This window comes from Aquarana catesbeiana, linkage group LG01 (assembly GCF_042186555.1).
Source record: "Aquarana catesbeiana isolate 2022-GZ linkage group LG01, ASM4218655v1, whole genome shotgun sequence".
NCBI lineage: Eukaryota > Metazoa > Chordata > Amphibia > Anura > Ranidae > Aquarana > Aquarana catesbeiana.
In genome coordinates, this window is record NC_133324.1 from 547,131,832 (window position 1) to 547,147,086 (window position 15,255).

The 15,255-nt window shown below is 43.0% G+C and overlaps 1 protein-coding gene across 14 annotated transcripts in view; it reads left to right on the plus strand.

Moving 5' to 3' along the window:
• UNC13A (unc-13 homolog A) overlaps positions 1 to 15,255 on the plus strand; it is a 359,756-nt gene that overhangs the window by 331,679 nt on the left and 12,822 nt on the right. For all 14 annotated transcript variants that reach the window (XM_073595327.1, XM_073595322.1, XM_073595338.1 and 11 more), the window contains one exon: positions 1,588 to 1,668. In XM_073595327.1, the coding sequence (XP_073451428.1) occupies positions 1,588 to 1,668 (81 nt within the window). The remainder of the gene's footprint in view (positions 1 to 1,587; positions 1,669 to 15,255) is intronic.

Sequence of the window (15,255 nt, forward strand, 5' to 3'; positions counted from 1 at the left end):
AGAGTTCCACAGCAGAGACTGGAGTATCGGTACAGAGGATGACAATAAGCCGTACGCTCCATAGAGTTGGGCTTTATGGCAGAGTGGCCAGAAGAAAGCCATTACTTGCAGCAAAAAACAAAATGGCACGTTTTGAGTTTGCGAAAAGGCATGTGGGAGACTCCCAAAATGTATGGAAGAAGGTGCACTGGTCTGATGAGACTAAAATTGAACTTTTTGGCCATCAAAGAAAACGCTATGTCTGGCGTAAACCCAACACATCACATTATCCAAAGAACTCCATCCCCACAGTGAAACTTGGTGGTGGCAGCATCATGCTGTGGGGATGTTTTTCAGCAGTCAGGACTGGGAAACTGGTCAGAGTTGAGGGAAAGATGGATGGTGCTAAATACAGGGATATTCTTGAGCAAACTCTGTATGATTTGAGGCTAGGATGGAGGTTCACCTTTCAGCAGGACAATGACCCCAAACACACTGCTAAAGCAACACTTTTTTTTTCTCAAAAATAGGGCAATTGTACAATTATATTAACATTAGTACAAATAATTTGTATACAGCCTTTCAGCAATAAGTGTAAAACAATATAACGTTAGAATACTTCTGTGGGGCTTATCGAGTGATCCGTTGCTGGGCTCTTGTCGTATCTACAATTTACGGGACATCTAAAGCAACACTTGAGTGGTTTATGGGGAAACATGTAAATGTGTTGGAATGGCCTAGTCAAAGCCCAGACTTCAATCCAATAGGAAATCTGTGGTCAGCCTTAAAGATTGCTGTTCACAAGCGCAAACCATCCAACTTAAAGGAGCTGGAGCAGTTTTGCAAGGAGGAATGAGCAAAAATCCCAGTGATAAGATGTGACAAGCTCATAGAGACTTATCCAAAGCGCCTTGGAGCTGTGATAGCCGCAAAAGGTGGCTCTACAAAGTACTGACTTTAGGGGGGTGAAAAGTTATGCACATTGACTTTTTCTGTTATTTTGTTCTATTTGTTGTTTGCTTCACATTAAGAAAAAAAAAACATCTTCAAAGTTGTGGGCATGTTCTGTAAATTAAATGATGCAAGTTCTCAAACAATCCATGTTAATTCCAGGTTGTGAGGCAACAAAACACAAAAAATGCCAAGGCGGTGAATACTTTTGCAAGGCACTGTACGTGGGTCAGAGAGTGGGAAGAAAGAGAGAAGGTTCAGGATTCTATTGTATAATAGAATTATATAATGGCTTGAGGGTTGCATATGTGTTGCCAAAGTTTAAGGCATTTGTTATTAGTGCCATAAAGGAAGGCAGTTGGTTTTTGCTTAGTGTAGTGCCATTTTCTGCTTCTCCTTGCATATATATTTGTTCTGTGTTAGCAGCTCTGAAAGTTTCAGGATGGGAGGTTAGCAATGGCAGCTTCTATATATTCCTGAACTGTCTCTAGCATTTCTCTAGCATTGTTAACACCTGATTAATGAAGATTTTGCAGTGATGAATCAAAACATTCTTGTTTCATTTATATGATCCAATTGCAGTCTATAACAATTAATCATTCTTGCCTTATCAGTCATTGTACCTATTGACATCATTTTTATTTTTTCCTCATGTAGGATCACATGGTGAGGGAGGAAGCAAAGAGTCTGACTCCTAAGCAGTGTGCCGTGGTGGAGCTTGCACTCGACACTATTAAGGTAATGACTACAACACTACAGGCACATCAAGATAATAAGATCTCACAGTGGTTTTTTTTTGTTTGTTTTTTAAATTTATTCAGGTTAATATCAATAAGGCAGCCTCAGGTGAATAAAATGACAGTTGAGGCTGTGTGCAGGAGAACTGCTCCCAATCACAGCCACAGCAAATGTAAACAAAAAGTGCTCAGGTTAAGAACAAGAGCTGCTCTCTGAACATAGTCTTGGGGCATGTAAAATGACTCCTTAATCTGTGTTCGATAAATCCACCAGATCAGTCTCAGCTCTTTGTTTACAATTGCTGAGGATGTGGTCGGGAGCAGTTATCCTGCATACAGACTCAGCTTTCTATCACAAGGAAAGCAGTGGATAGAGAGAGGAAAAGCAAAGGGCAACAAAAAAAAGAAGAATTTGACACACCCTGAAGATTCTAATTATAATTTTTTTTTTTTTTGCTGACTCTAAATCAGCAACAGGCTAATTAAATGATTATCCAGTAGATGTGATTTGATGTACAAATAAAACACAAAAACAACATTTTATTTTTAAATAGAAAAATCTGTTTGGTTTGGTTACAAGGTTTCTATAAAGGTTTTGGGAACTAAAATTTTCACTCTAGAGCTTCCAGCCCCTTTATGACTAATTTTGTAAAAATATAAATTTTACTATCTGTAGCACACAATTCAGGGAAATTCTTGCTTCAGTTTCCCATACACTCATTCTATTACTTTATTAGTTAATGCATCAGGAAACACAATTTCAAGGCAAATGGTAGACCTTTTTCACATAATATTTCCTGATTTCTTCTCCACCCTTTGTGAAGTCTTGAGTGGTAGGGTCACTTTTTTTTTTTTTTTTTTTTTTTATAAATACTTTCTAATAAAGAAGCCTACAGGGTAAATACATTTCAAAAGGCAGTACACATACATGGGGAGCATAAAGTCTACAAACAGTTACAACTTGACATGGTTTAGGAACTCAGAGGGCTGCTGTGTTATACATACCATGGTGTATTGGGAGTAAAGCACAACAGAGCTAATAAGCTCAGTTTCCTTTATGGAGTAAAGTGGGGGTGGGGATCAGGCTACTGCCTGATAGATTAAAAGAGGGTTTGGTTATGGATGGAAGGAAAAGAGAAAAGGAGGGTGGGAAGGAAAAGAGAAAAGGATGGTGGGAAGGGACGGGGATGTTTAGGTAAGGGGCAGAGAGAAATAGGGGGAAGAGGGGGATAAGAAAGGATGATAAGGGAAAAGAAGAAGAAAGATAGGGATGAGGAGGAGGGAATAATGTATATGAGTTTATTATGTTACCTAAGGTGCCTCTGGTGACATCTATTAAAATCTTGCTTTAAGGCTGATTTATTGATGCCAGGTAGGAATGTGGTTTGGGTCAAGCTTGGGTTCATAGTAAACCCAACCCATGAATGGTTTGCGGAGCAAAAAAACAGAAAATTTCCTATCAAATACTTACCGTAATTTTCCTTTCCTGATAGGCTCCATGGCAGCATATGTCTGGGTTGGCCCTGCCTCCATAACTACCCAATAGGACCCCTCTCCATAAATTTCAGCTCTGGACTCCTAGCCATGTTCCGTAACTAGCCTACTCCAAGCATTGGGAGGGACTCCTGCTGCCATGGAGACTATCAGGAAAGGAAAATTACGGTATTTGATAGGAAATTTTCCGTTTTCCCGACAGGCTCCATCCATGGCAGCATACTTGTGGGAAATAACTCGCCAGACACACCCGGTTGGGAACAATGCTGAGCAAAGAAAATACATTTATTTAACACCGTCAACTGACAGCACTTGCAAACCAAAATTAACGGATGACAAGGCGGCTTGTTCAACATAATAGTGAGACACAAAAGTATTAATAGATGACCAGGAGGCCGCTCTACATATAACTTCAGGTACACCATGACGAGAGGCTGCCCAAGAGGTTGAGATACTCTGAGTGGAGTGTGCAGTCACTGCCTCTGGAGGAGCCTTTGCTTTATAAGCCCTTTGAATGGTCTGTATTATCCAAGCAGAAATGGATCTAATTGAGGCTTAACTTCCAAATATTGACTTAAAGTATGTCCCACATCGAGGAGATGGACATCTTGACCCTCTGACGTCCCAAAGGTGGGCAGCACAATTTTTTGATTTTCGTGAAAAATAGATGTTACTTTAGGATTTGAGCCCAGCATGGGAATTAACACTGTTCTATCTGGAAAAAAAGGTCAAGAAAGGCTCTTTTTTCCTAAGTTTCTGATTTCAGACACTCTTTTAGCTGAAGTGACTGCCACCAGGAATACGGTCTTGAGTGTAAGGTCTTTGACTGATAGAGGTTTGTCAGGATCTGTTCCAAGCGTGGGAAGGAAATCCAGGACAAGAGTAAGATCCCACTTGGGAAACCTCGGTTTTCTTTGAGGTCTATATCTGATAGCACCCTTGAAGAACTGACGAACCAGGGAGTGATTGGCCCATGAGACTCCTGTAAATGCAGAGATAGCCGATATTTGTACACGAAGTGAACTTACTGCTAGAGACAAATCCAAACCTGTTTGCAGAAAGCTAAGGATATCCTGGACTTCTGGAGAACCACAAGGATTAGGTCTGGAGGACATGTGCTCTGTGAACTTAGACCAGATACGTTCATAAACTTTATTGGTGCTTTTCCTTCTGGCATTAAGAAGAGTTGGAATGGCTTTTTCTGGACAACCTAAGGCTTCAAGCCTTTCCCTCTCAAAAACCAAACCCTGAGGTGTAGATGAGCAGGACATGGATGCAGGGTTGTGCCTTGGGACAGAAGATCCGGCCTGAGAGGCAGAGGAACTGAGTCTCGATAACTGAGGAAAGTTAAGAGGGGAAACCATGGCCTGTTGGGCCAGAATGGAATTACTGCTATGACTTCCACTTCCTCTGTTCTGAGCCTGCGGAAAAACTGGGGTATCACAGGTACTGGAGGGAAGGCATACGCCTTGCTGAACCTCCACTGGTCCATGAGGGCATCTATCCCATAGGCTTGGGGATCCCAGAACCTCGAGTAGTACTTGGTCAGCTTGTAATTGTATGGGGACACAAAGAGATCCACTTCTGGAGACACTCCCAGTGTTAGGAGCCAATTGAACACCTCCTTGTGTAGAGACCACTCGTTGTTCATTTGAACACGAGACAGAAAGTCCACCTGTACATTCTGAAACCCCGGAATGTAAACTGCCGAAATGTTGGACAAATTCCTCTGAGCCCAGTTCATGATTGGCTCCACCTCCTGTAGTAGGGACCAGCTGCGAGTTCCACCCTGCTTCCTTACGTAAGCCACCACGGTTGTATTGTCCAACCTGAGCATCACTGAGGAGTTTACTATTAGATGGCGAAACGATATGAGCGCCTGGAAGGTAGCCTGCAGTTCCAGTATATTGGAAACAATCCCCTGAGAGGGTGATCGCCATCTGCCCCTGAGCCATTTCCGCCCCAGCCCTGATTGCTGGCATCTGAGGTTATTGTTATTGATGACACCCAAATCTATCTCTCCACCTCCCCAGCTCTCTCCATCTGTCTCCTCAAGCATTACCAACTTACTAGCAGACATATCAGCCTGGATGTCACATCACTTCCTCAAACTCAACCTATCCAAAGCCGAGCTCATGATATTTCCTCCCTCAGGCGCCACTTCCCCTGATTTCCCTCTCAATATCAACAGCTCAACTGTCAACCCATCTCCCCACGCCAAGGGCCTAGGTGTAATCCTGGACTCTGAACTAACCTTTTGACCCTACATTCTATCACTATCCAAAACTTGCCGCCTCAATCTCCGCAACATCTCCAAGATACGCCCCTTCCTAACCAATGTCACCACAAAGCTTCTAATCCACTCCCTGGTCATCTCCAGCCTTGACTACTGCAACTCCCTCCTCATTGGTTTACCTCTAAATAGGCTATCCCCACTTCAGTCCATCATGAACGCTGCTGCCAGGCTCATCCACCTCACAAACCGCTCAGCGTCTGCTACACCCCTCTGCCAATCCCTCCATTGGCTGCCACTCAGTCACCGAATTAAATTCAAGATACTAACTATAACTTACAAAGCCATCCACAACCTTTCCCCCAGCTACATCTCTAACCTAGTCACAAAATACCAACCTAATCGTTCTCTTTGCTCCTCCCAAGACTCTCTCAACCTGCTCTCAAACTCCCTTGTCACCTCATCCCATGCTCGCCTTCAGGACTTCTCCAGAGCCTCCCCCATCCTCTGGAATGCTCTACCCCAATCCGTCCGATTTTCTCCTACTTTATCCACTTTCAGACGATCCCTGAAAACTCATCTCTTCAGAGAAGCCTATCTGGCCCCCACCTAACAACTGTACATTTATCTTCTCAATCAGCACATCACCCACAGTTATTACCTCTTGTATCTCTTGACCTTCCCTCTTAGATTGTAAGCTCTAAGGAGCAGGGCCCTCTGATTCCTACTGTATCAAAGTGTATTGTATTTGTACTGTCTACCCTCAAGTTGTAAAGCGCTATGTAAACTGTTGGCTCTATATAAATCCTGTATAATAATAATAATAATAATTGTAACCCATGTGATGGGAAGGATCAAGTAACATTTGCGAAGATTTTTCCCTTGAAGCCACCAAAGGAGAGACACTTTCATGGGTGGAGTGAGGAGGATGCACTGATTCTTGCTGGGGGAATCCCATTGTTGGAGGAACCCCTTTTGAAATGGGCGAGTGTGCCACTGTGCCCACTTCACCATGGGAATGGTGGCTGCCATGGTGCCAATTACCTTCAGACATTGAAGAGCGGACAGGTGAGATGAAGCGAGGGTTGAGCGGATCCTGTCCCCGATCACCACAATCTTCTCCTCGGGTAGTGAGATGGTGCCTTCCAACGTGTTGAAGTGAGCACTGAGGAATACAAGAGATTGCGTTGGATTTAGGTGGCTCTTCTCCAGATTCAGGAGCCACCCAAACTCTTGAAGAGTGAAAATGACTAGGCTCCTGTGCTCTAGAAGCTGACCTTTGTCCTGAGCTAGAAGGAGGAGGTCATCTAGGTAGTGATGAAGACGAACTCCTTTGACTCGGAGCAGTTCAACAACAGCTAACAGAACCTTGGATAACACCCAGGGTGATGTCGTGAGACCAAAGGGAAGGCAGGTAAACTGTAAGTGGTGATTGCCTACTGCAAATCGAAGGAACTGTTGGAAGTCTGCTGCCACTGGAACGTGGAAGTAGGCATCTTTCAGATCTATTGACACCAACCAGTCCCCTGGATGGACCGACTGCTGGATCATTAATAGTGACTCCATCTTGAATTTTTACTTTCGAATAAGCCGGTTGAGATGAGTCAAGTCTATGACTGGTCTCCATGTGCCGTTCTTTTTCTGCACCATAAATAGAGGAGAATACAAGCCTTTGCCTCGTTCGCCATCTGGAACAGTAATGGCTGCGCCTTGATCCAATAAAGAGCTTACGTAAGCTAACAGAACTTGTTTCTTCTCTTCTGAACATGAAAGACTTGTAGGCATAAATCTGAGCCTGGGGGTGCTGTTGAAGACCCAGGTGTGGCCTGAGGAGACTGTCTTGATGGTCCAGAAGTCCCGAATTGAGGCCACCCAAACATGCCAGAAGTGGAGAAGACGAGCCCCCACCTGACATGTTTAAACGGGCCCAATTTCAAAAGGACTTAGTGGAAACTCGGTTACCAGAGGAACCACCTTTTGTGGGCTTTTTAAAAGAGGACTGCCTGGATTTCCAGGACCTTGTAAACTCACAACCAGGCCTGTATCTGCGTGCTTCCCTTGCATGATCGGTATTCTGTGTTCTCGGAAAGGTGCGTTTCTGGTTTTGTAAACGCCTATCCTGAGGAAGGAACCCCGACTTACCACCCTTGGCCCGGGTTATGGCGCTACCTCAAAGGGAATATGGCACCAAGCCTGCTTAGAAGCTGGATCTGCCAACCAGAGACGGAGCCACAGGGCACAATGGGTGGTGACCGCTGGCAACATCACCCGAGCCACTAGGCGGATAACATCAATAGAGGCCTCCCCGAGAAAGGCGGATGCCAGCCTGATTTCCTGAATAGGGGAGCTCTTGGCCATCTCTTCAGAGATACCTCTAAGAGACTCGTTCACATTGTCTGACCGTCTGACCATGCCTCCAAGGCTTTTGAGACTGCTGCTAAGGCCAGGAATGGTTTGCAAACTGTCCCTGCTGTCAAATAAATCCGTTTCAGATCGGAATCAATCGGTCTCTTCAAAGGATCTTTAAATGAGACCGTATCTTCCTAACGAGTCTCATTAGCATTGCATCCATCAAGGAACCTGACTCAAGGTTTTTAACCTCTTCTTCCTTGAAAGGATATAGCTTTGAAATTTTTGACTGCATAGAGCTTTTTCTGTCCATTTTGCTCCATTCCTCAGAAATTATGGCACCTACTTCAGTGAGAAAAGGAAAATATTGATGCTCCTTACTGAGCTGTTTGAAAATTTTTCTCTGTTTAGGAGGAGAAATTGCTGGGTCTTCCCAATTCAGAGCTTCTTTAACAGCTTTCACTAGAGAAGGGACCAAGGCATATTCAAAGCCCATCCTAGGATCATCTACTTCCGACCCGCTCTCCGAAGGAGGAGCTGAAGGGTGGCTAGGTTGGGAAGACTTCCATATCTCATGCACTTGTTCCTCTCCTGACAGAGAGATCAGCGAATCTGGAGGGGAATCACAAGGCTTTCCAGCATCTTTTCCCTGTAGCGACTCTTTCAAGACCCGCTTGACTAATGTTTTCAGGTGTTGATGTGCACCTTCCCTCTCATTAGCTGCTTTAGTGAAACAGCGGTCACAGAGAGACTTGCTGGCAGGGTCAGGGGCCCTGCATCCCCAACATGATCTCTCCGTCCCCCTACTGTGAGATGAGGGGGGTTGGGGAGAGCCTCCACTGTGATGTCTGGACTTAGAGGTAGATCCATGGTGTCTAGAACCAGAAGAGGAGTGCCGGTGGTGTGATTTGGAAGGCTTGATCCTTCTGTGGGAACTGTGCCGTGGATCAGACCTAAAAGGGCTGAGGAGAGAAAAAGAGAGAAAGAGGGATAGAGAAGAGAGAAAGGCACAATGTCACAATAATGCTCTATACCCCCCCCCAGCACGCAGAATATAGGAAAAAAAATACACAATGTCCCACATTCTTAGCTGCTGCGAGAGGGCTGGCCACCAGGAGGCAGTGAAGGATCCATAACTATTCAAGTCCACTGCAGGTGGAAAGCAAAGATCAGATACCATTAAGGGAAAAGCATAAACCCCTTTAGCACCAGTACCTACCTGGGGTAGACTCTGCAGATGCCCAGGGAAGTCGGCGCACGAGCCCACGATCATTCCCGAGGCTCTGCAGGCTCCCCCAGGATTTAAAGGTGGCGCCGTGTGACATCAGCTCCAGGCCCGAGAGACTTGCGTGCATGCGCAAACCAGGTCTCGCTTTCGTTCCAGGACCGCGCACAGGCAGAGCGACGACGGAACCCGGAAGTGAGAGAGCGGCGGCATTCCAGGGAACCAGCCGCCATGTACAGGACATCAGGAAAAGCAGGAAACACATGAAAGTAAGACAAATACATATACAAACACTGCTACCATGAAGGCGATACTTTTCTTACCACCACCTACGATCGATTCGGCTGAGGACACCACATAGAAACACGCACCGGACTTTAAAGGCAGATAATAGCCACCTGCAAACTGCTAGACAATCAGGCCTGTGCGCGCTTGTCTTTCAATAGCAGACATGCTTCCAGCTCTTGAGCGCTACTCTGCAATACACTCCATACCCTGCTTAACAGTCAAGGCTTATCGGAGGGACGTGACACCATATCGTGCGGCCGATCTTGATTGTAGGAGAATCGTCTTCAGGTAGGAGAACCAAACATATGGTCCTACGGAGGAGGACAAAAAAGGAACATGGCTAGGAGTCCAGAGCTGAAATTTATGGAGAGGGGTCCTATTGGGTAGTTATGGAGGCGGTGCCAACCCACACGTATGCTGCCATGGAGCCTGTCAAGAAAAACTTATTTTTTCCTGTGAGAAGGCATGTAAAAGGGTGATTAGCAGGCAGGAGATTGTGGGAGACACGGGGAGTGCAAAAACGCTGTGCATTTAAAGCACCTCACATGACATTACTAACATTCACCGCATAAATAAAATAAGAGTTTGGCGTGCCCCAGTTAGGCTTGATATCCCTAATTAAAACTGTCCTGTTGCTAGCCAATTTTATATGTCATTAGTATTACTAATAGGTTTAATGAAAAAAATCAGTATGACTTAACAGAACAGAAACAGCACAAGCAAAAAAAGTTTTGCTGGGAACACTCCTCCCCCGTGTACACATATAACCTTTTTCACTCTGTAAGGCTCCAGTTTTTTTGCTAGTGTCCTTATGCGATGGACCCCTTCTAACTGTTGGAGGAGACACATTTATATTTTTCCCCAGATTTCCTTCTGTCTTCAACATGTCTATTAAGATCTGACTGATCTTGGGAACCAGACCCTTCAACAGCAGGGCCAGCCTGTAATGTGGTCCATTCCAATACCACCCAGATTCTGAGGACTCCTTTTGGGGTATGCCCACCATGACGGGCAAAGCCAGGACCCTGGACGGGTCTAGCGATGTGGATAAGGTATGACAGGGTTGTATCTATACTGATTACCAGGATATTTACAACCCCAATTCCAAAGAAGTTGGGAGTGAAATCTACATAAAAACAGAATGCAATGATTTGCACATCTCATAAATATATATAAATATTTTATTCGCGATAGAAAATGGAAAACATTTAACGTGTTTAAACTGAGAAAATGTAGTGTTAAAAAAAAAAAAAAAAAGGTAATTTTGAAATTGTTGGCAGCAACGCGTCTCAAAAATCTGGCAAAGTAACTGGTACTTACAAGGAAGCGCTGGAAGAACAATTGACTGAGTATGAAAGGAGCATCTTAGAGAGTCAAAGTATCTCAAAAATAAAGATGGCCAGAAGTTCACCAATCTGTGAAAAGCTGCTTCTAAAAATTCTTGAAAAATTTCTGAATAATGTTCCTTAACATAAAATTGCAAAGACTTTAAATATGTCATCATCTACAGTACATAATATCATCAAAAGATTCTGAGAATCTGGAGAAATCTCTGTGCGCAAGGGAGAAGGCCAAAACGCTGCATTAGTTGTCCATGATCTTCAGGCTCTCTGACGGCACTGCATTAAAAACAAGCATGATTCTGTGATGGACATCATTGCATGGGCTCAGGAATACTTCCAAAAATCATTGCCTGTGAACATAGTTCACTGTGTTATCCAAAAAGGGAAGGTAAAGCTCTATCATGCACAGAAGAAGCTATATCTGAACATGATCCAGAAACAATGCTGTCTTCTCTGGGCCAAAGCTATCTGGGCCTGTGATCAGACCAATTGAAATTTTAGTCTCTCTCTCTGTAGTCTGGGGAGCAGACAGGCGGGATCTGCTAGAGCTGAGGCAGGCACTTCCTGTTCTGCTAGCTGGGTCAGAAATCCTGATTGGAGGAATGCAAGATCTTACAAAGGGGAGTTTCCAGGAAATAGTGACAGAATTGAACCGCATGACCTTTCATTGAGGATCTGCTGTGTTTCATTCAGCGCAGGAGCAGAGACTATTAGATCTATGATCATACCCTTCTTATCTGGAGACAAAGGGATGCTTCTGGGACCCATATAGCAGACACCTGGCTGAACCGGCTAAAACATAGAGTAACTTCATGCGCATTACCCCTGCTGGGGTGACTGGATCCGGTGAGTTGGGACCCTTGTGGGGGAGCACACAAGTCACCTGGAGATACTACAAGCACTGAAGTCACCTGTTGATGGTTTCTGCTATATCTATGTGCACAGCCTGATCATTACTTATATGAGAACTGTTATATATTTTTCACTTATACATACAGACTTATACATGTCCTTTTTGGTGGCGCTCTGATTTTTGGAATTTCCGCCACATTTTTTGTACTTTATGTTCACTGTTTTTTTGAGAATTTGCCACATTTTTATTTATTTTTTATGTTTTTTAATTTTTTTCACTCTGCATTGTTTACTTGCTGCGTGCTGGAAGCAACAATATTGCACATTTTTCATTTGTAAAATTTGTATGATTGTTTATATGCACGCTCTGGTACTTTTGAATATGTGGGACACTCTATACCCACATTTGTATAGCACAATCTTTTAATGGTAGGACTGCCTATGTCTCACACCTATTTCACTTATTTTAAGTTGGTAATTTAAGTTTATGTACATACACCTATTAATTAGGAACCACTAGGTCACATCTTGGGTAACCCCATTAAGGAGCTACTGTGTATAGAAGCTCACCCATACGTTATCCTGAGGGTGTATGCCACTTACACTTATACACCTATACATACTCTCAAGTATTACCCCCAATAGAGGGCCTTGTTTGTTATTTTAGGCTGGGATAGCAGGTGCCGAGGTCTGGTGTATATTATACACCCCAGGCACAGCCCCACTTTCTTTTAACCTGTGCCCTCAATTTTTAGGTAACGCCATTTAACCCCACTTTTTGATTGTTTGCTATTATCTAGAGCCCCATTAGGGGAGCCCTATTAGGGGCGGTAGCAACCTTCTTTTGTTATCCTAAGCGCGGTCCTTTTCTATCTGTCTATTGCATTCTATTTAGCAGCCATAGACACCGCATCCTCCAGACTAAAGAGGAGAGGGACATTCTGGCTTTTTATCAGCTCTTAGTTAAAGAGCTTTCCTCTCTGATGGTATGGGGATGCATTAGTGCATATGGAATTGGCAGCTTGCGCATCTGGAAAGGCACCATCAATGCTGAAAGATATATCCAGTTTTCAGAGCAGCATATTCTCCCAGACAATGCTTTTTTTCAGGGAAGGCCTTGCATATTTCAGCAGGACAATGCTAAACTACAAATGGCATCTATGACTACAGCATGGCTTCATAGTAGAAGATTCTGGGTGCCTAACTGGCCTGCCTGCAGTCCAGAACTTTTACCAATTAAAAATATCTGATGCATCTTGAAAGGAAAAATGCAACAAAGAAGACCCAGAACTGTTGAGTGCTTTGAATCTTATATCAGGCAAGAATGGGATAACATTCCTCTTCCAAGACTATAGTAACTGGTCTCCTCAGTTCCCAGATGTTTACAAAGTGTTGTTAAAGGTAAAGAGCATGTCACACTGTGGTGAAGATATGGAGTGTATGCTTAGCCTCTGCACCTCTGCTTTTTTAAGGGTTCATATCCTTTGTGCACATACCACAGAGGGTCTGATGTCTGTTTTCTGTGACAATCTGTTTCTTTTTTCACTTCAGATGCAGTCTTTTTACACCATTAGAGACATGCCTCTCTCTCTACTCTCACCTACAAGATGGTAATCCTTGTAGTCAGTACAATCACATCTTCCAGTCAGGTGTCATATTTGTTGTTACTGCAAGGCAGTGGACAATGTGCAGTTTCATTTTTTATTGATCCACTGTACAATTTTCTTTCTGAATTAAATACTGAATAAAAACTTGCATTTGATGGCTTCTGTGAGACAAATTTCTTCTTTGATCTGCTTTACAACTCTGTTGCGTATGTTAATTAGTATTTCCTGTTCTTTCATTGGGTTTCTTGAATAACACTTCCAACTCCTTTGAAATGTCTGGGTCTACCTTTTTTATTATGCTATCAATACCCTCCACATTGTCAGAAGAGCCCAGGGATGCAGTTGGGGTCAAACTGAAAGGCTGCGTTTCAACAGAGAACCATGTGCAGATAAGACCAAGAGAACTCATAGCCATCATCATCACCTCCATACCCAGTGTCCCAAAGAAACAATTGTTTAATTTTTGCATAGGGACAAGGTGGTGTTTAGGCTTTTTTTTTAGATAGCACCTAGGTTGTATTGCATCCTTGCCCATGTTTGATAAATCCAAATTTAAAAATTGAAGTTGCAAATATAAAACATTGTTAAAAATGTAGAACCTTTGCATGTCACTTCAGACCTGTCTGACCATTTTTTTTAATAAATGAATATGAAAAGGGTACATTAGCAGGCCCAACAAAATTGGTTACTATGTGCCCTTAAGGAGGAGAAAAACTGGATGCGTTAGGAGCATATGCTCCTTTGAGGAGGAGAGGTGTGTGCCTTTTGCTGCTGACTTGTCTCACTGAGGTGCTGCTCCCACCGAGCTTTGTGGTACAGAGTCATATGTTATATTATGCATGTGGTAAATTTACCACGGCTGATATGTTGCCGATAAAGATGCTGCAGGTAGAGGCTGCAGACCACAGTAGTGCTTGTTGTAAGAAGATGTGTTAAAAAAGGCTCACAATGCTCAGCTCTTACCATTTCCCATTCAAGTGCTCACGTACTGTCCTGACACTAGAGAATTTCTAACAAACACATACCTGAAGTATATAATTTGCATATTTTGGAAATAATTGGGGATACAAGGATGGGTTAAGGAATATGTGGTTCTGGTTTTGGTTTTATTGCACACTGCTTTGACATTTTATTTAACATTTAAGACAATGCAGTGTGGTACTGCAATAAACAAAGGTCACAAACTAAACCAATAAATTGCTACTGCTAGTACTGGCTAATCTGCACAAAGTTGAAAGATTTGCTTTATTTTTTTGTAAGAGAAAACAATATCTAAGAAAAAAGCCTTTCTTTAAAAGTTGTAATGAATCAGAATGGGGTGTAGCTGCTTTATTTAAGCCAATCAATAATGTAACAGTAAAAAAAATGAATTGCTTATACAAAATATGTGATGCCAGAATACCGTGTTGTTTACGCTGTTCATGAGAATTGTACTATTCCATAACACCACATATACTTTAAAGGCATTCCTTAAGAATGTAATTGAAAAGATTAGTGTTTATTCAATATTTCCCTGAAAGTTGTATTGATTTGCTGAAGGTTTTTTTTTTTTATGCTTTGCTACATGTTTTCTGTGGAAGTGTCCAGCTCCCCATGAGGGATGTTCCAAATAAACTACTCAAAAGATTCTGGAATTGCAAATGTTATTGCAAACCTCCAAGTTCAATGGGAGCCAAATCTTCGAAGTTCAGCTTCCTCCATTTTCAAGGCAAGCGATTGTCAAATGAAGGGCACAGGGAGCTAAGGATTGCCTAGGGGAAACTACTATTGCAAACATTTTTTTTTTATGAAAGATACTGTTCAACAGAGAGCAGTTCTTTTCATAATTCTTAAAGTGAAACAATACAATTACAATTACACTACTTGGTCTACTTTGCTCTGTTTGTAAAAAAAGGGGATTTCCTTCATCCACACCAAACCCATATCCAAGATAAGCATCCTTTAAAAATAAGGGGGCTTTTCCCTGATAAACCGTTGATCTGCACCTGTGCATTTTTTCTTTTCAATAAAAATTATTAGAAAAATACCAGAAAAATAAGGGAGCTCGTAGATCTTGCCCCATCATGGGATTGAGTAAGGGATACATAGTACTCCCGGTTACCTGTCCACAAAAAAGTTATGGTCATATTAGGTCAATGACATCAGCCAGGATTCTTAGCCTCACAACCTACATTTAGCCGGATGGGGCCAGAGATGT